The sequence below is a fragment of the Hippoglossus stenolepis genome, chromosome 5 (assembly GCF_022539355.2).
Source record: "Hippoglossus stenolepis isolate QCI-W04-F060 chromosome 5, HSTE1.2, whole genome shotgun sequence".
NCBI classification, from domain to species: domain Eukaryota; kingdom Metazoa; phylum Chordata; class Actinopteri; order Pleuronectiformes; family Pleuronectidae; genus Hippoglossus; species Hippoglossus stenolepis.
Window position 1 is genome coordinate 13009525 of NC_061487.1, and position 22345 is coordinate 13031869.

The window sequence follows — 22345 nt, forward strand, 5'->3', positions numbered from 1 at the left end:
CAGAGAGATTTGCTGTACTATTATAACATAGACTTTAAAATGTCATATTATAAAGAATGTTAAATAAGAACTTTCAGCTTTAGCCATGTATCAAAGCAATGACATTTCACTGTCCAAGGAACCAATAACAATAACAACTAAAATCATGTAGTATAGAAGGTATAGGGTACTAAGGAATGAAAGAAGATACTTTAAAACCTGATCTCTGGTAGTGTAGTTTTTAATTATACCGTTTTTTGTCCATGGATACAGTTTATCGCTGAGAAACAAAGTAGAAACGATGTTACAGTATTTTCCGATTAAATGCTATGATGTTAAAATACAGAGTTAGCAGCGAAAAAAAACATTGCAACGTAATTAATCTTGTGCCAATTAATTAAACAACAGGCAGAGTAAAAGTTAATTGAACATTAACAGCGAGAGGGGATTAAACTATGATCCATTGTAAAACCAAAACACCTCCGGATTTAAAATCACTGATTAGATGTACGAGTCCAGGAAAGGTTAAACAGGTGGTCAAAAATGTATCTTAGTTTGAAAACACACTTCAACGGATGAAACCCTTACAATGATGGTAATTATACAGAATAATCCATGGTGTAAACTGAGATACAGTACTTCAGGATTGTGCAGACCAGCTCAATAAAATCATGTTCTTTTTATCCTGGTGGTATCTCCAGGCTATCTCTAACACTGAAACACATGCTATGTTTACAGTCTCCCACCGTTTCTTGTTTTTTTCCCCCAGCACCATCTCTGTGCACAATTTGATCATTATTCACTTCAAAGAAATACCAGAGGCCATAGACTCTGTTCGGTTTTATTTCAATGAAATAACCCATTTTGTTGGACATTAACTTACATGCAAACGAAGGGGTTAAACATATACAAGGTTAGGTTTCTCCAAACTGCAGCTTATTATATAAATAAAGTGATGCAATCTCATTAATATGTCTGTTTTGCCTATTGCAGTTTCTACAAATACACAGGTCTACAAATCCGCAGTCAAATTTTACTTAAGTAAGCAAAGTATCAGATTCATGTCCTAAAACCAAGATGACTCAGATGACTGCTGTACAAATGACAGCTTAGGGCAACATGATTTACAGGCCAACCATGTATGGCTGCCCTTGAGCAGAAACATATTCTGTTCCTCTCAGGCAACACGTTTGCAAGACTCATCCAATGTACAACACTGTCATCTTAATTATTCAAATAAACAGTCAATTCATTCAGCCAATGAAACATCTAATGGCTGCCACAGATAGCATCTGTACCCTGCCTCCTCCACTTCATTTGACCAATCTGTTGCCCTGCCAAACTGCCATTTTATGTAATATCACTATCAAGAGGCAAGGGATGACACATTAAGTCATAGACTCAAGGGCAGGAAGTCTAACACTGATAATAAATCTTTGTACATCACTTGGGAAGATATATCAATTACATACGTTACAGTTACGATAGGTAATATCACTGCACACTTTATTCTTACGATATTTAACTTCGGATGCTGGAGGTCTTTCAATCAAAACATTAACAAAAGACCTAGTTTGATGACATCCTGAAGCAGCATGGGATCATGGGAAATGTTGTCTTTAACACCATTACCGATGAAAATCTACCTGACGCAACCCAGGTGAAAATCATGTACATGTATGAGGCAACATATTCAAGTTTTGTTTGTGTTATGTAGCAAACGGTAATGAATGATCATAATCAATTACGAATGACCAATACAAACAGTGGAGGGGAACAAACAGCCAACTGGCTAACTGGCTAGCAGTGTGTTTTTCCTTCATTATACATCACTTGCCCCATAAGTTACAAGAGAGACAGGTAATGTAGATTTAATACAATTAAGAGGCGACCAAAATGAAATGTCCCATTGCCTTGTCTAAAATTGGTGATTTCTCTGGAACAGTGTTGGAAACATTTAGTATAATGTAAGTACACAAGTCGACAAAATATATAACATAGGTATCCTCGTTTTTAGACACTATAATTTATAATTGTTACATAATATTGCTATGAGTAGCATTTTTTGTTTGCTTTGAAATCCCAAGCTTGTAAATAAGGGAAATCAAAGACAGCTTAAGTATATAAGGACAAACTGATCAAACTTATACTATTCCCAAAATAAGCGAACACAACCTTAATGTAAAGGGACATTAATGACATGTTTAGTACCTATTATTTTGGCCATCATTGGGGAAGCTTTAATTCAGTATTGTCTTGTAGAACTGTTAGGTGTTAGGTAAATACATTCAAGCTGATTTACAATACTATGATCCCAGCATGACACTGGGATGCTGGCCAGTGTGATCAATATTCAACAGGTGACGACTGCTGCTCTTAGTTCATGTCAGCAGCAGCAGCAGAACCCATCAGACGTGGTAGAGATGGAAAGTTTGCTCGGAGAACTGCAGCCACACACACACACACTCCGGACATGACACTGCATTATTATGACAGCTGGAGGGACCGAACAGACGGGCAGGTATTTCTGTGCCACTGAAGTCAGCCAACAAGCTAACGTTAGCCGGATGCTACCTAGCTTCACCCACTTGTACCAGCTCACCACTATCAAAACAATGCGAGTCGCCCAATGACCTTCCCTTTAATTTAGAAAACCCGCTGTCGTGTTTTCTAGCGGCTGACCTGACGTCACCGCTCCCTCCTTTGGCTCTGGCAGTCCTGACACTTCATAAATCCTGTGCCCTCCCCCCCCCTCCGTGATGCCCTGTTGGTCAAATCAACCCATAGCTGGCCGACATTTTGTTCCAGCGGCTAGGCTAGCTCATCCCTGCTAACGTTACCTGGACGCTCCGCGCACTTGACGCGGTAACAGCCCGTGCGCCCGATGACAGCTCGAGCGCCCGGCATCCTGTGACACAACACAACCCAAACACGAGCTCCGCCGAACACGAGGGCGACGCGCGCAATTATTCATGCCCACAACTAGGAGACACCGTTAGCGTTTATTTGGGGGGTGGGGGGCAACTAGCTAACCGCTTAGCATAGCGCGTAGATGCAGTTCGCTAGCAGCTAAGTTACCTCGGCTTGCACCGTTATCGGTCCCCGCTGGGAGACAGCACATCCACTCAGCGCCTGCCGCTCCACACACACACAGAACCACTCTCCCCAGCCACGTACCCGCGGATTAGATTGAGAAACCCCCCTTCACCTTCTCACAAAGCAACGGTCCCTCGCGGCGTGCTTTAAGGGGGGGAACCCCTCACGGAGAATGAGAGAAATGGAATTATCTTCCCGGTGTGGCTCCAGAGCAGCAGCGGCCGCCGCACCGCAATGGCAGCAGTGGATGAAGCCTTCCTTTCTCCCCCTCCGCTCTCACGCTCCGGCTGCCGCGGTGACAGTGACAGGTTCGCCTGGAAGAAACCATTCCGGTTTGTCCGCAGGGGGCGGGAGGGGAGGGGAGCTGGGATGCAGGGGAAGAGACGGTCCACGGCAGCAGCGGCAGCAGCAGATCTCCGGCTGCATCGAGCGCCATTCCAGCGTGACAACAAACCGTCATCGACGAGGATGGAAAGGCACCCATGAAGCTCTATGGGTCTCCTGGTGAACATGGCAGCGGTAGTGGCCCACTGCACATGGAGGGATGGATGCAACCCGTGCGTTTTATATCCATTGTTTACAAAATAAACATAAATCATAAACAATATTACAGGAGTCTGCTGCACTGTTAGAAAAGTACCAATGCATGTGTATTCGCACTGATGGCATAGCACGCTCAATATTAGCTCATAATAACTGTATATGGAGACCGCAACCCTGTTACTAATAGGCTATTATTAGTTTTATTCATGGCATTAATATTTTATTATATTTGAACTATACTGCAAATCAGAGATAGGTGGTCTCATAAACTGGGGTCTTTTACATTGTCCTATTTCTAGGCTAAAAAGTAAATATATATTTTTATTTGTGTTGATCTGAAAATATTAACAGTCAAATATCAAAATTGATTAGAAATTTCATAAATTATTCATCCTAAATCTTGGGACATCTTTAACATTTTAGCATTTAAATTTTATTATACTATACGTTACTATACGTTACTATACGTTACTATACTATACTATACTATTGCTTCTACAGGCAATCCGCAGTGGTATAACAAACTATTATGCACACAAAGCATTGTAAGCTCTGCCTTTGTGGCATGAGACGTAAGCAGCTCCATTTTTTAAGAGCTCTTTACAAGCATCCTGATCAAACAGAGAGCTAATAAACCAGTTAGAGATCTATATCTGTAGCGACATCACCCTCATGCACGGAAACACTGGGGTGTTGAAAACTGTTCTTCATATTGTGATGTTAGCTTTATTTAATGATATAAATAGTAAGACGTTTGAAAGTGCTGAACAGTTTTTTCAAACAGGGATTTTTTGTTTACACCTGCTTCATAAACACTCAGCAGCAGGATGCAGTTAACATCCAGCTGATGTTGCTTTTACATGAACATCTTTACGCTCAGATGCAAAAAATGAGCAATTTGATTGATTGTGCTTCCCTAAAAGCAAAGGACTGGACAAGGAAGAGATGATTTAATCTGTCCTGCCTTCCCATGTGTGTCTGTAAGCAGACTATGTGATGTATGTGGGTAAAACACCACAGCATATTTCAAAGTGTCAACTCTCTGAAAAATACGCTCTGCGGGATGAAGATTAGAGGCCCATAATGTGTAAGATATTCTACTTTAAAGTTTTATTGCCTTGCCTGCAAAGATCTATTTGGATAACACTTTTAACTATAGCAAACATAAACTCTTTATTGGGAAAGCTGAGGTAGGCTACTTTAGTAGTAATGACATGCTGCATAAAGCCATTTAAAATGCAGAGGATAGAGCTAAAATCCACCCTACAGCCACGATGCTCAATACTCCTTCCCATGGGGTATACAGATTTAATCAATATACAGTAGAATGTAAATTGTGCACTGCACCAAACCCCACTCTTAAGTCTCTATCACATGCACTTCAGGCTGTTTTTTGTTTTTTTTGTGCTGCTTTTTTCCAGGAGAACCTTATAATCTCTGAAGCACCTTCCTTTGTGCATTTTATCACTTTGAGGTTGCGTGACCGTTTTTGTCACCTCTACCTCTGGCACTAATGAGCGCAGGAGAAGATAGGGGGCTGAATGTAATGCCGGAGGAGCACAGAGGTCCTGCAATGTTGCTGACGTAAGGAGACCTGCCGCAGATTCCATTGGAGGATCGGGAGGAGAAGAGGGGGGGCATCTTGAATGGAAGAATGTGAGTTGGCCAAGGTCATAAGAATTAGATAAACAAGGGCAGTCATAAATATCCTGTGGGTCAACAAAATATGATGACAATATAAAGGAAACTCAACAAAAGAAGGGGAATTTTTCTTAAACCTGCATGTGGCTAAATGGTTAGATGATGCTAGATGTAGTCAATAGTGATCATCATCATATCACAAGATTAAAACTTGCTTTAGTATTGAGGCAGAGACATGTAATCAAACTATCAAACCCCCATGGAAATGAATGACTGCAAACGATTTCCCCATCCGCATGCATGTGTGATGGAATAGGCCAGGATGTGGACTTGCTTAATGCATCTCAGTTGAAGCCCTTGAAATACCCTCTGTTAATGCTACAGACAGTGTTTGCATCACTGGCTCCAACCGCACAGAGGGAGTTCCACATGCCGTGCAGCAGAATTACGCAGCCCCCTTCTCTCCCCCATTAGCACATTTTTATACACAGACAGCATCCGAACCGGGGTACGACTGCAGGAGCGGATCACACGAGTGGAGGAGCAAATTAGAAATTCACAGCAGGCTGGCTTTTAGAGGGAGCACTGCCCCTGATGGTGAGTGAGTCACCTCTCAGCTGTGCAGGTCAGGAAAACAGCCTACTAAGCAAAGGTTGGCGTGACCATCTATGAGCTTTAATGGCTGCAGCTATTGAATGACACGACAGACGTTAAACATAGCACTGCAGCAGAGGAGAAATAAATGCAATTGTGAGGGGGAAAAGAACGTGATATTATGTGACACCGTGCTGCCAAAGCTGCAAGATGATACCCTAACTTTGTGCTTCTTATCTTGTTATCAAGTCTTTAGTTTTACAAATTGAAGTACAGCAGTGTAATACCATAATGGAGTGAGCTGGCTACTGTGCAGAGGCTTGTGTTTCTGTGATTTCCGTGTCGTCCTCTGTCAGTATCTCTGACCTCTAGCATGAGACAGCAGCTCCGACTTGACAGCCGACCTATTAGTTCAGGACAGAAATTCCTTGGACAGGGTTTCATAATGCCACATGATTACATGGTGCAGCACAATCAGAGCTGAAGAGAGAGAGAGAGAGAGAGAGAGAGAGAGAGAGAGAGAGAGAGAGAGAGAGAGAGAGAGAGAGAGAGAGGGATCTATGATCCATGCGAGCCTGAGATATTTTGTGAAGTCAGCAGTAAAAAAAAAACACTTATCAAAAGGCGCTTTATAGGAGAGTGAAGTATGACCTTAGTGAGCTGAGGCTGTGCAGCAGTAAAATGCAGCTGAAACGTGCAGGAGTTTGGCTGCAGCCGCCTGATCTCCGTCCAGCTTATTAGCAGCTGATTTTACAGTTTGTGATTGTACCACCTGCCTCACAATAGGAGAACTATCTCATCATTCACCTTCACTGTAACATTCTGCTTTGAACACACATAATAATTATAATAACGATGCAGTCGGCTCGGGTCTCCTTGGGATTGTGTGTGCTCAGCTCTTTATGTAAGGGGGTAATACATTTTACAGATTATAAATTTTTCTCTTTGTGGTTTGATATCTTGTAGTTCAGGGAACTCTAAAAAGTATATATTTTATTAACAACTATTTCCGCATCTGGTACTCAGGAGATGCATGTTTGACATATTTGTGTTGCGTTAACTGCAGTGGATTGGTGCAATGAAATAACTATAACAGTATTAATTCATAAATATCAGTGCAAAGCAAGAAAGCAAGGTATTAAAATCATTTCAGTCTTATAAGGCACTGTATGTGTGCATGCACCATTTATTTGGCAAAAAAAAATGCTTCTTGCATTCATGTATAATATCTCATTGTGCCAACAGCATTATCCTTAATCAATACTCTATTACACAAGTGTAGTTTTTTTGGCAGGTATTTCATAAAATTGTATAAATAAATAAAGATTTTGAGCTTAAGAAATAAGAGGAAGGACATAATCTGACACTGTGAACATAAAGGAGGTGATTGACTCGAGCACAAATCTGGATTTACCGATTCAGTGAGCTAAAATTACAAAATAAAGCCCCATGTGCAGGAATGATATACATATTTTTCAAGATTCCTCAAATGAACCTGTAATCTCCATCTCATTTTCCCACCAACAGCTGAGAGCTCAGACATATCAGGTGACATAAAATGACCTCACATCCCCGGCCTGCGGATCATGTGACAACAGGCCACCAACATCCAAATCCTCTCTGGATCAAACTACAGCATTATGCACAGTAGCAACCAAGCAATCACCTAAGTATGTTTAGCCCAGGAGGGAGCACAAATGCTAATAAAGAGGAACAATTCCAATCAGTTAATGTGGATGCATGTACGGCAGAGATGTTTTTTTAAGCAGGAAAACAGGGAATTGAATTATTCTGTCTTTGAATACTTGCCCGGATCATAGATTGCAGAGCTAACCGTGATTTCCTCAGGGAAAGCTAAGCGAGATCAGGATCAATCCAATTGTGATTTCAAAGACAGATGCAAATGGAAAAGATTATTGATGTTTAATTATTCATATTAATTAACCATAAATACTCTGAGGCTTCTCATTGAAAAAAAAATTCTCTAAAAATCGACGGTGTTTTTCAAAAACACAGGAGTGGAATAACCTTACACACAGTGTGACCTGTGGTGTATACTGGCAGTTAAATTATAAATGAAGTGGCTGTAATATTTTTATCTCCCATCAAACAGACCTTTAAATTAGTTTGGATTCATAAGTGGTTGTCTATTCATCGCTTTGTCCCGAGGGAGCAACCTCGCTCAGGAAGAGAGTGAAGCAATTAGAAGCCCTGGTGGTCTGGGATCAGGTGCTCCCTTCAGACCAGGCCGAGGGGTATTGTGCAGGGCAGGCGACGGGGGTAAAAGAGGTAGGTGGAGGAAAAAAAGGGGGGAAAACATTACCCAGGGGTAATTTACCGCACTGCGGAAAGGAGCCCGACAATACTGTAAACCGCTTGAAATGCATTTTATCACAACTACAGTTTGACATATTGATAAATCCAGTGAGAAAAAAAAACGAAATTATTCTTAACATAGATAACAGCGCAAGGTTTCCCCTAACGTAATACATCCGATGGGTGGGGGGGGTTTCACTGTTTGTTTGGCTGCTTGGAAAACCCCAACACATGAGCATCAATACACCTTATACCTCTTATCACTATAGTATTTATGATTGTATTAATATTGGCAAACACCACTGTACTTTTATCACTACATATAAAAAACTCAACATTTAAATTCAATATCCGGAATAAATAATCTGCACATCCAACCCCTCCGTTCTGTGTCTCTGTCCATCAGCTACACAAACATGGCTGTTGCACTAGTGCTCCTGTATGTTTATGTAGTAAAACTCTGCCCTCTGCAGGACTCCAGCTGAACTCTATTCATCAGCTCAGGCCTGGCCATGTCAAGCTGTGCAAGAGGAAATCTATATTCAAGATTATTTATGGTCGCATGAAAACGTGGAGCATGGAGGAGAGAGGGCTCCTTGCGTGTTTTCCACCCCTGCTGGCTGATGATGCACGCATGAGCTGACTGAGGGAGACACAAGAAGGAGCAGGGGTTGTTCACCTTCGGGCCCACCGTTGATGAGTCTAAACAGCATATGGTGCCTCCCGGGGCATCAACACACATCCTACATGTCGAGCAAACATGGCAGGCCGTGTGATACACTCACACACCACTGACCCACCTCACACACACACACACACACACTCACTTATAAATGCACTGTGAACACACACTTCCTTCCTTTCATTCATTCTCAGACACAGAATAGATGCATTTTGGAATCACTCTGGCAATTAGGTCTTAATAAGATTTTCTTATGGCTACTATTGTATTGTGACACATCTTATGTATGTATATATATGCTTATCTGCTTTACACTACATGTTGCTTGAGATATATAAGGATATAGAAAATACATTATGGCATTCAACTGCTGATGTATAGTGCTGAAATGATTAATCAATTAATTAGCAATTAATTAGCAAAAAACAAAAACGTGCAGATACCAGCTTCTTAAATGTGAGTATTTCCTGCCTTCTTCTGTTTTATATCATTGTAAATTCAATGTAAATATGAAGTGTGGGTAACTGTTATATTTGCAAACCTTACTTACGGTTGTTAAAATTCTGGTGGGTCATTTTTTAAAATATTTTACGAGACTATTTTAACACTTCATAAACTAATAGATCAGCTTATTACTCAAGAAGGTAATCATTTGATTATTGAATAAAGGAAATAACAGTTTCAGCCATAATACCTAATTTATAACACACCAACAACTCAAAACATTAAAGATGTGTTCATTATGGGATATTATGTAACATTTTACATCACATCCAAACGTGATTTTAATACATTGTGGGCAAGAAATCCAGAGTGTATTTGCCATCTGATAGAATCTTATTTTAGTTGCCGTGAACATACAAAACATATCGCCTCCAAAAACTGTATGTGTTCGTCTCATGATAATCAATCACCAGGCAATATAATCTACAGAGCATCAAACCCTGTGATTGATTAACTTGTCTTGACTCCAGTGCTTCATTCGTCATGCTTGACTTCCCCGCCACGGCCACCATCTTGACTCCCTACAAACATTACATCATCCGGCTGGTTGTCCTTCACTTGACCTGACGCTCAAGTACTCGAATGGGCGGAATAACAAAGCAAGCGCTCCTCAAGAATAAGCTCAAATTATAACAGCAGGCTGTTATTATGGTGGTAATGATAGACTCAGACAAGGCTTTTGTTGCAAAAAAAATAATTGTATGTGATGTTGGTTTAGCTCTAGGTTTTTTTCCACTACTCTAATTTCATTTATGTCATAAATCACGTGGGAAAGTCAATAGTAGTAGTTTAGATTTATGTGGCTTTGAGTCTTCTCTCCCGAAATGATTTGTCGCAGATGAGGGACGCGAGGCCGACCATAAAAACAAAACACTGCTGGGGAGGCTTTAAAGTCAAGATGTAATGATGGATACACACAGTGCACAGTGCTTATAGTGACCTACCATATGTCCCATCAGAGGACACATAGGTAGGTCTTGATCCTGAGTCTCAGCCTCCAGAAACAAACTCAACATCTGTCATCAGCTCATGGCATCACGCACACCACCTTTGCATGCATCACGCATGACCAGCTCCACCTCGCTGTCACACACAAACCCCCCTCCATCACCTCCAACCATCCCCCAGAGCTCATCACCTGTAGGACAAATAAACCAGCATCCGTTCGACTCTGTTCTTACATAACAAACCCGTCTCAGCCAGAGAAAATCAGCTGCAGCTCCAATCACAGAGCCTCCCCTTGCCCCCCCTCTCCTCCTTCCAATAAGGCCTCCTACAGTGTTCGTGGTGATAAATCTGCTGCATTCCCCCGTGCTCTGCCCCCTTCTCTCCCTCTCCACAGCCTTTGTGGTGTGTCTCACTCAGGTCCAGCCTTGCAGCTCCCACCCTCATGCACCTCCATGCCTTCATCACACGGGAACAATCTCCTCTAACAGGCCCCTGAATATGCAGATTGGTTAATTCAGCTGCAGTTGCTCTCTCTCCCCCGTATAATGCATCTGCAGCACTTTCCGAAGACTGAGCAGCGAATAAATGCTTACGCTGGGGCTTTTTTGGTGGTGGTAAGGGGGGAGAGCGCGTCTGTCCACGGCAGGCTGCAGCCAAGGATGGGAATTTAGAAGTGAGATGGGGCGAGCAGAACTAATAAGAGATTAAGCCGTTGACCAAGGCAAAGCTCAAGGCCCAGTTTGATGACTGATCCTGATCTGTGAAGGAATAATTAATTTAATTACGTTTTTCATCTCTGCTTTAGTTGTATCTTCTCTGGCTAATTGTTTTTTTCTGCAGCTCACCTGGTTATGGCCTCTGCAGTAAATATTCCTCTAACATTTTCCCAAAACAGCTGAGAGGGCAGGAAAAATTCTGCATGGATCGTTCTCCCACAATCAAAAACAGCAACCTCAGTTTAGCATCCAAAATGCAGCAGGGCTACAAAGTGGGTTCTGTGTTTGTGTGTAAAAGACGTTGTTTTTATCATGGAAATGATGAAATATAATGCACATAAAGATGAGCTGCATATTCCGTAACCATCTAAAAACACACACACTGTAGCAAAGAAGGGAAATCTTCATCATCATAAGAACCAGTGTAAACGCTGCCACTCTTAAATGAGTGGATGTGTCACTGATGAACACTGAAAAATAACTTCAGCAAACAAAGGCACCGGGTGCATAAAAGACTGTAGTTCCCCCCCTCTCCATCTCTGTTGTGCTTTCTGCAGCCTTAGCACTAAAATCTGATTCAAGCTTTCTGTGAACAAGTGCGCTGCTTGCCAACACAAATGACAGCGGGAGTGGGCCCGGTGCCAAAGTCCTCCCCTGACTATCAAGAGAGAAAAGCAATCAAAAGAAGCAATCGATACAAACAAAGTCTTAACTACTATTGATTATTTAGCTCAACGCTGATGGGCAATGATAGTTATGGAGCTAAATTAATACATGTGTGTGATTAATATCTTCACTTTTCCTGTTGGAGCTGTTTTATGTTTGCAAACGCCTGCGAATCGCCGTGAGGCACAGAGGCAGCGCTGTGTCTGTTGTGACATTTTAGTAGGATGCAATGGAAACTGCTCCTCAGCTCAGCATCCTGCAGTCTCATCACTCACTGTAAGGCGGACCGTTACTTCCATCAGCTGCATTTGAGTTCGGGCAAGTCAGCAAGTTTTCCTCTAGTGCACACACAGCCCGTACAAAAGAAATATACCGTGGAAAGGCCAGGAGCGCCTCAGCTCGGAGCTCTCTGGTGAGATAGTGGCCGTTAGAAGCGTCCTCTGAGCGGCGGGCCATAAAGACAAATGCGCGTAATGTGCTGTGACTTACAGAACAGGAGAGGATAAGACAAGACAGAGTCATTACACAGCGTTTTCCACTCAGATGAACTTCGTCTGTGTATGGCGCCAAATCAAGGCAACCACTAATCTGCCAATTACAGCCTAAAAGCCTCCACCGCCAACATATCAATGACAGGTTTACTAGATGGGAACTTGTGAGTGATTCTGTGATTACTTTTAAAATGAAGGTAGGACTGAGAAGTGCTGTGATATTTTCACTGCTTTTAAATGTCGATCTGTTGGTCATTCGGTTAAAGGGCATAACTTTGCGTTGAAGAAGGGGGGGTAGGGTCAAATGGCAACTTCAAATTCTGATGAATTACTATTTCTTATGAATGTGCAATGGCTTGATATTCCTTAGAAATAATCATAATCATACGTCATACTTGCCAGATAATACTGTTTTGCAAGTAGCCAATAGGTTCACCGCTGATCGGACTGAAATGTTTAAACCACAAGTGGATGGATTGACATTTTGAAGACTAAATGGTCTTCAGAGGATGAATCCTTCTGTACCGACTTCTATGATTCTCTTACGTCGAACAATCTCCGCCAGCAAGATGTCATTTTTGCCTAGTTGTGCAAAACCTCTGCAAAACGTCTGCTGGACAGACAGGCACAAAATGTGTTACAGATATCAATGTATCCTCAGACGATGTCTCCTCATGTTTTCATTGATCCTTGACTTCTCCTATGAGCATGAGGGTGACATACAAGGTTTTGAGGGAAATGTCTCATCTCCCTGCCACCCCCAGGATGAATAATCCCTTTGATGATCGTGATGAAGTGCCATCGTCAGGTCAAATTATAATTTGTCTACTATTGATCTCGTTAATAAATCTGCATATCAGAGAGTTGCTGAAGAAAGATTAACTCTCGAGCTACGCTTAAGAGCATTTCAAAGAACTTTTAATGTTCAAATAACATTAATAAGCTATGATTTCAAGCCATTGCAAATCAGCAGAAGTCAATGATACCATTGCGGACCAAGACTTATCAATAATTCAACCAGCTGAGTGTTTTTTTTGGTGTCTTTTGATGAGATGGAGCGTTTGTGATGACTTCACAGTCAGGTTATAGCCATCCACACGATATAATTCCCCTGAGGCTGAGGCCCTGCAGCAGTCTACTGATCTGTCTGGAAACAACAAGGTACGTGTGTGTGTAATACAAGTGTGTGTGCTTTGATTTACACACATCAAAGATCTGCATCTGAAACACTGCTTTGTGAATTATTATGTGTTTTGTATAAAAAAAACCCACTCAAAAGCAGATATTTCATGATCATTCAGTGAGGTTAAAAAGACAAGAGCTGCACCTCGAGCTTTGGAGAACATTTTGAGGCGTTTAAGGATTTAAACACCTGAGACACTTGTTTACTGAAAGGGATTGTGAACACAAGATGTGTTTGTACCACCTTGATGTTCAAATCTAATTTAAAATGTTTCCATCAAACATCAGTTGCTGCAAAACATTATCGTCTCTTCACCTTTTTTTTAATTTAAAAACTGAAAAAAATGGATGAGAGGTAAAAATGAAAAAAGAATGAATATCCAACTCTGTGATTAAAAAATAAGATTTCCTTGTTAAGGTGTTTCCCTCATTGATATTGTAAAAGTGGTCTGTAACCTTGTAACGCTTTCTAGTCACGCAAAGCGCTTTAAGGTACCATTTGCCATTCATCCGCTCACACACACAGTCATACGGTGCATCCAAGGACACTTTGGCATGCAGATGTGGGAGACTGGGATCGAACAGCCGACCTTCTGGTTAGAGGACGACCGCTCTACTCCCTTTAATTGAAGGGACAGAGTCTTTGTCACCACTGTTATTTTTACCTGGTCAACACGAAGCTTCAGCCAGCAGCCAGTTAGCTTAGCATTAAGCTGGAAACAGTGGGAGACAGAAAGCCAGGCTCCTTCCAGCAGCTCTAAATGTCCCTATTTTTCATAGTATATCTCTTTTCCTCTGTAAAACCACTACATGTCATTTCTACACTTCACCATACAGATTAAACCAGGGCTGGCCAGCTGTTTAGTGCAGTGTCTTGGCTAAGCTAACTGTCTTGCTGCTGTAGCCTCATATTATCATACAGACATGAGATTAAGTCTCAAATATACATACAATAACATTCTGACATGATGGAGCAGCAATAAAACCATTTTCAGCTCTGTTTCCAAAACTGTGAAGAATTCTCTCCACTATAATGTGCATGGAATCAAATGCTTTACATTTGGCTCGTGCATGAAAATGAAAGGGCCCTCTAGGGCAATCGAAATGATCCGCAATTTACGAGAAATGTTCTTTTGTGATATGTGACTCTGCCATCATTTGCCATCTTTGTGTGCAGTGCTCAAAAATCATTGTGATGTAAGAGACTCCTGAGGCCAAATCCTGTTCCCTGGCATCTCATCGAAGTAGTTTTAAATAATAACGTTTTATCTTTATCATGATATATATGTATCGCATATATCCCACAGATTGTGTGAATGTACCCAAGATAACTAGATCCCTATACTTGCTTTGTGCAAGCCTTTTTTTGTCGATTAATAGTTTTATGGACATTTCAAACAGCAAGTGTCTGTATTTGGAGTATGTAATAATATGCTGGATGCTTAAACAATCCCTTATCTGTCTCTTATAGTGTTTTAAGTCACAAATCAAATAGAGAGAGACAGTCTAAAAGTTTTATTTTTACTATAATCAAAGCTTTCTCATGTCAGATGGCTGGATTGTTAGTTCTGCACACTTTGGTCATGTATTACTGTGTCTGTAATTAGATTCAGTTCATTAATGCATCGTGTTTGCAGTACAGTCAGTGTACTTACATTGGAGTCAAGGAGATCGATGCTGTCCAGGCTCTTGCTCCTGTGTATGCGGCCCTTGATGCGGCGGAGTGACGGCTTGCCCTGTGCGGTGCTCGCTGACGACGCTGCTGTGACGGAGCCAGCGGTTGGGCTGGGGTGTATCCTGAGGTCAGCATGGAGGGAGCAGGAGGAGGACAAAGAGAAACCACAGCAGTACATCAGGGCAAGTAAGTGCACACCCAGCATGGCTGTATCACAGCAGGACAAAGTGCCACAGGCAAGATGGAAGTAGAGGAGAAAAACCCCCCCCACTGTGTTCACGTTTGCGCTTTTTCAAAATGCCACAGTGCCCCGTTGGATAAAATGGCATTTAAAGAAATCTATAATTGGATTTAATGTCACAGAGGCCCTGTAGGGGAGCTGGTTGGAGTTCAGGAAGCACTGCAGCCTCAGCCACTGACGGCTGCTCTTTGGGCCGCACCAGTCAGAGTGTAGCTGGTTCATGGGGAGATGTGCATGAGAGGCACAGTTGACCCATCATCAATTCCCCCCGGTAATGTTTTCCTTCACCAATGGCATATTTAATAAGTAACACTGATGGAAGCCCTGCTGACCACATTAAAACCCCACGCTTCTGATTCCCTTTGTGTTTCACACGCTTGCGGCTTAATTGCTTTGTAATGTGTTGTGTTTGGTTCAAAATTAATCGACCCTGTGGGGATGAATAAATCTGAAATGAATTGAGAGTTTATCAATCCATCTTGAGCAGGGGCAGATTTCTAGGCCAGCCACATCTATCGCCCATGTTCAAAGTGCATGTACAGAACATACATAGCACTTTTTATCAAGGCATTCTTTATTAAGGGTTTATGAACTGCATCTGATGTAACTAAATGTTTAAATGATGATGAATAAAATAAATTACTGATGTTTTGTGGATCAGTCATAAGGCCTTATTTAGAAGACACAGACACAATAGGAACCATTGTCTATGTATTTATTCTGAGGTTTTTCTTGCCATTTTAATTTAGCATCGGTTGTTAGGACCAGTGCTGTTGTTTTTTTTATTGCTCTTTTATTTTAGCCTTTCTAATGTTTTGTTACATGTGATCATGTTCTCTCTGTGCTGTCCGTCAAACAGATGCCTTTTTCTTAGACTGCAAACCAAATCTACCCACAGCTACAAATAAATAAATAAACTTACCTAAACCTGATTGTTGGTATTCTATATATGCTTGTGGAAGTCATGTGACACAGGGATAAAAAGATGTCAAAAAACAAATGATGGTCTATAGCTACTGCAGGTTTTTTCAGAGGGAAGTGGTTATAAAAGAGCGTCATATGTCCTGTTGAGGAGGATGAACCAGCCTCAGAGATTTTTCACAACCAGAAAATTCTTATTAACGTCTGATAAAAGCATTAGTATTGTTATACACTAATAATAAAGCCAATGCATACAATTTCTAAACCTTTAATAAAGGATGCCCTTCATACAAATACAATTTATATAGCTAATTAAAGATTTAACAATTCATTGATTATTAAACTGGTCGAGGAGCTATAAAAAGTAATATGCATCTTTTTTGCTAATAGATTAATCGTCTCTTTTTTAGCAGCAATACTAAACATTAATTGGTTCCAGTTTTATATCAATGTAAATTAAATATCTGTCACTGTTGGCTGCACAAAACAAACTGTACATTCGTATTTTTACTATTTTCTGACATTTAAAAGATCTAAAAAAAAAGGTGAATAGGCTAATCAAGAAAATAATCATGAAGATAAAGATAATGAAAGGGCAGTAACATTAGTGCCACAGAATGAACTTAGTAAATAATATGTTTTTGCAATAGCACTGTGTTCATACAGCGTATTGTAGCTCACGTTTTTACTATTATTTCTTCCTCTTCTCTTCTCTTCTCCTCTTCTCTTCTCTTCCTCTATATCACCCCAGTCTTTTCTCTCAGTGTCAGGACAGTCACTCTTAATGAGGATTTACCTAACACAATATTCAATGAGGAGAAATCCTGTCTACACGGTGCAGCTCGGAGACAGTAGATATCTATTAGCATGCTCGGCAGCAGGCCCTGAGGAGCTCCTGAGGTTTGGAGACCCAGCAGGGGAAATTATGAGAGAGAGGAACGAACAAAGATGGGAGGAAAGAGAACGTCACCTTCCACTTTCTATCTGCATTAATTCAATAGTCACTCGAAGCTGAGTAAAGAGCTCACTGGCTGCAAATGCAAGGTAAAAGCATCCTGCACTACATGCAGTCAATTACAGGCGACCTCAGATCGTTCTCATAAACAATACAGCAAACATGACTAATGAGAAAAGCTGCTTGGACAGTATCACAGGCCGGGTGCAGTGCCTCTCATTCAGAGGCTCGTTTCTTGGATGTTGATTCTGAAATGGATTTAAGCCAAAACACTTGAGGCCACAAAGGCAGAATGTAGCACGATGCCAGCTTTTCTCTGCCGACTCAGAGATAATGTGCAGCGAATGATTTCACGTTGCTTTTGTGATGAATTCTTCTTCACTATGAAATGTATAATATTTGCAGGTATAATGTGTTTCACTTGAGGTTCGAGAGAATGTATAATAAAACGGTGACATAGAATGTCTATAACCACTTCATTGTGGTTATAGACATTTATGACACATGCTACATTTTGAAGGACTAGTTTGACATTTCGGGAATTGAGATTATCACTTTTCTTGCCAAGAGTTAAGCTGATATGACAAGATTAATACCACGCTAATGTTTGCATGCTAATTATGACTCTACAGCCAGCAGATGGGCTTTGATCCTCTTGTACACAAACGGCATTTAAAACACATTTTAAGATTTGATTTGAGATTTTTACAAACGCCTTCCAAAGTGCAGATTTTCAAGAGATGGTGGGTTTGTGACATGGTGACATCACAGCTTACTTTGTGCATGCCCTCTTTCGCTTTGTGTATATCATAGCACATTGAGGCTTTTTGCAAAAAAGGATAAGGTGACGAAACAAAGGTGAATAAAAAATGCGCTACCATTGTTGTTGATATTATTACTCCCGCCAAAGGAGAATGAGCTTACTGAGCGTGCTCACAAAGTTCTTCCCTGGTATTTGACGGATCGTTAATGTACACTTAGCCCAGGCATTTGTTTGTTTGACAGTATTTTTGTGTTCTATCTGAATGGAGATAGTTTAAACAACGAGGGAGTCAAATAAAATATCTGCAGTAGTGGAGACAAGGCCTCAGATGGAAGCAATGGCAACAGCTACCTCATCTCTGTGCAAATATACACTGCAGTCTTACAAGGGATTATATGCAATTTTATTTCTTGCAAGAATTGTCAGGAGCATCATGGCTCCTCCCAGACGAGAAATACTGTAGTCCAGCATATAACCCCATGTTAAACCGCAGCTGGGAATTGTTTTTATACTGTAAGGAAATGACAAGTGTGAATGAGTGAACTTCAGAGGTGCTGGTGAGGAGACTGTGTTACGATTGGACAGAGCCAGGTTTTCTGCTTCCCCGTGGTTCCAGTCTTGATGTTACTTTCATGTAGGGAGGAGAATAAGTGTCCTTTCCAAAATGTCAAATTTTCCCAAACATAATATCACAGAAAGGGCAGGATGTGTCTTTTTCTTCTTTGTTGAAGTCAGATGGTTGTTTTTTAGCAAACAGGTCAGATTCTTGCTGTTTGGATGGTTCATGGTACAAATGTGTCGGCTCTGCCCTGATCCGATGATCTGATGATCACATTTTGTAGTCTCTCTGAACACTGCACCGTCCACAAAATAGTTTGATAATGTGGTTCACAGATAAGGTCATGAAGGAGCCTGATGCCATTAAAAAGAAAGAGCGACGGATGCACACATTTATCAGTTGCAGGACTTTATGCTGCTGTTCCTCTCTTCCCTCGCTCGGCCTGGAGAAGCCATCAAGTACGATTAGTTTGAGCAATAACGGCTACTGCTTCATCAGCAGGTCAATAGGCAATGTTACACTTCATTCCTCCCATCCTGGCCAGTGCTAATATAACACTTAACACAGAGAGCGATCCTGACCAGTGTCTGATACACACACACAGACACAATAAAACTCACAAAGTAAGAGAAACACAATCATACTCAACAACGAGTGCAAGTCTAAATGAGCTATAAACACGATATCTGCCTGCTTTTGTTTCAGATAAAAGGCGCAAGTTAAAAATAAAAGGAAACATTACATAAACACAATAGACTTGTTGTATTATCCCTGCAGGCTTGCAACAGAGTGTAAAGTTCATTAAGTCAGGTTAATGCCAATCTTTGGCTGTGTTCAGGGGGGAGTGGGTTTTTAAGACTGCAGGCAAGTGGAACATCTGGTTGCAAAGACTAATCCCAATTTAGAGAGCTGCTGCTGCCGCTGCGGCTGCTGCTGCTGCTGCTGCTATTCAGTCTTTATCAAAGGGCGAGCGGAGCTGCGTCTCCTCTAATTTTGGGAGAATATGATGCACATGGCTCATGCAGTCTCTGCTCGCTGGTGAAAGTGTTCAGGCAGAGCGGTGTGTAATCTCACCGCCACACGCTGTGAGATCAGCAGAACGGGAAGCGGCTCTGATTATTTGACCAGAAATGGGACAGAATTAATGCTGCAATTATGTAAAAAGCAACCTTAAAAAACAGGATTCATGAATTATACACTGAGCCGTTTCTTTATATAAACGCAATGGAGCCATTTTTCTGTTTACGCTGGCGTGTCTGTCAGTGATGTCACATCCTGTCATACATCTGTATGATAAATGATAATGAATATTAACAATGTAATCCATAGTGCCTTTCCAAATCATGAATGGGGGAGGGTATATAGTTATTATTCGTTATTACTTGGTTAATATGTATTTTTCAATAATTGTTTGATCTTGGAAGTTAAACATCATGACATTTGACAATCACATGTTCCATTAGATTACTCATATTTATCAGAATATAAAATCTGTATATATGAAACAGAAAACCAGCAAATCTGTTTAGAGAATGTTAATATCGGTAACTCAAATATAACTGCCATAGATTCCGTTTCAGCTCCAGTGGTGTGTATCTGGAGTATTTTCATGGACAGTGCTAATGAGTATAGCTGTATTGATTTGAAAGGTCACTTTAATCAAATTATCAATATCATTTGTGGAACAAGCTTAAACCAATAGAGAGGCGGTCTCGGAAATCCCGATAGAGTGCAGCAACTGCTGAGGGCAGTTTGATCCACAGGGAAGGAAGCTTAATCAAATTACCAGTAGTACTAGTTACTACTATAACTAGATCTACAATTTCTGAAACAATTATAGTTTCTATCACATCTACTAATGATAGATGAGGATGACAAAGAGATTTAACATTTCATATGAACATTAACACCAGCTTCTGTATTTTATGTATTTTTAACTATCACCATTTTACAAATATATCAGTTTGATAGGATCTTAAAAAGAGTGAAGCTGTTTCTGTCTCTGTACATGAGCACATCTTAACGCCTTTGTGTTTTCTTTAGTTCTTAAACTCTTTATTAGAGGCTTTTTCCGAATGGTTGTATGTTCTGATTATTAATCTTAAAGGACCAAGCCAGTGCTTCCATATGATATTATGGAATTAGTGAATTAGGGACTTGGCACGAATACAGACTCAGTGTTTTTTAAGCGTGTAATGGAGAGGTTAACATGCGTTAAGACACAGTAACTATCAAACACACAATACATTTGGTTTAAGAGCAATTATTGTTAAACAAACTGGAGTCTGCAATCACATCGGCATGATCAAATCATGTGAAGTGTTTCATGTGTTTGGGTCTAATATAATCCGAAATATTAAGTGTCTGCTCAACAGCCAAATGTCTTCAACAAAAGTAGATATGAACATTGTGTTCTGGTTCTGAATATCACAATTAGCACACATTTGTATATGATAAAACACGAGATGGAGTGTAACATACAAAATCCCTATTGTGATTCTTTAAATGTGCTAAAACTTTAGAAACAAAAATACTAATTGTAACGTGATCAGTGTTTGTAATGGCTTGGCTCAGTATTGTCTTTACATCTGAGGCAACTGCTCTTCACTCAAGCTGTAAAAAAAAATACTCTAACAAGGTCAGAGTTTGCTCCAGGAGTTACATAACTAGTTTAGCCTTTTGTATCAGTGCACATAGATGAAACCAGGAGCCCTTTCCAAAAATCGACCTAAATGAGGAGATATTAGGGTTAGGAGTACAGAATCAGAAGAATCAAGAAACATGAAAGGAGTCCTCTGTCCTCAGTGAAATCCCTCATCTCCTCCCAGGAGGGAAATTAGGCCAATAAGAAGATGACTAAGGAACTGATTAGCCAAAGAGACCGAGAGATAAAAAGCTGCATGTGATAAGCGTTTGACCCCCGCTGAGGTTACAGCGGCACTTTGACTTTAGTGACATCACTGTGTATAAAGGGGAGATGGGCATACTCTCGTAAATGAATAAATTTATGATACAGTAGTAAATGATGTGCACACTGTAAAATACAAATATCCTCATACTAAAACAATGTATTTGCATGATTTGCATTTGTCTCAGCTTGGATTGTAATTTTCACATGTTCCAACATCCAGGTTGTGGTTGTGTGAGATTCTCTAAACCTTCTTTTGATCACGATAATCTTCCTCGTGACAATATGATGCCCGGAGATTTTCAGCTTTAATGTTTTGTCCTTGATTGCGAGACAGAAACGGTTTAGGAGCTGATTTAGTTTGGCTTTAGGAGGTGGTGATAATAGACAAGCCTCACGCACACTATAGAGCCAGTGTAGCTGCATTATGTGGCTAAATGATCCACGCCACACGATGGATTTCTGTGTGGAACACTCGCTATCAGAGTGCCATTGAGCCCATTGACTCCTAATTAACCATCTTTGCTTTCAAACAAGATGGTTATCCGGCTGTAATTAGGGGAAACTACATCTCTCACACACACACACACATACACACAAGTAGCAGCCCCGGCAGCAATCTGCTTACAGCGACGAAAAAGGGAATGAGAGGAGGAAGACTGTCTTAAAGTAAACAAAAGAAGAAGGCCGCAGGAGGAGAGACACAGAGAGGGTGAGTGAGGGAGTTAGAGGAGGTCCCCTGAAATATACTGGAGCATACACAGAGAAATGAGGACACTGAACAGGTGGATGGACACAAAGACACATGCTGGGAGCTGCGTATGGGTGGAAATCGTTTAATGTGGACATGACCATGAGAGGCGTGTGTGAGGCCTGGACAATAAAAACAGGAGAGGACCATGTTTCATGCTTCTGTTTTTTTTTGCATTTTATTAATGAGTTACAGCACAGCAGTGGGAGGCAGA

At 40.9% G+C, this 22345-nt stretch overlaps 1 protein-coding gene across 14 annotated transcripts in view; it reads right to left on the reverse strand.

Moving 5' to 3' along the window:
• Positions 1-22345, reverse strand: part of tjp1b (tight junction protein 1b) — a 62439-nt gene that overhangs the window by 30350 nt on the left and 9744 nt on the right. For 12 of the 14 annotated variants that reach the window (XM_035157637.2, XM_035157638.2, XM_035157629.2 and 9 more), the window contains one exon: positions 15014-15155. In XM_035157637.2, coding sequence (XP_035013528.1) covers positions 15014-15155 — 142 coding nt within the window. Of the gene's footprint in view, positions 1-3156; positions 3361-15013; positions 15156-22345 lie in introns of those variants that run through there. The other 2 variants (XM_035157634.2, XM_035157636.2) reach the window with 2 other exon arrangements.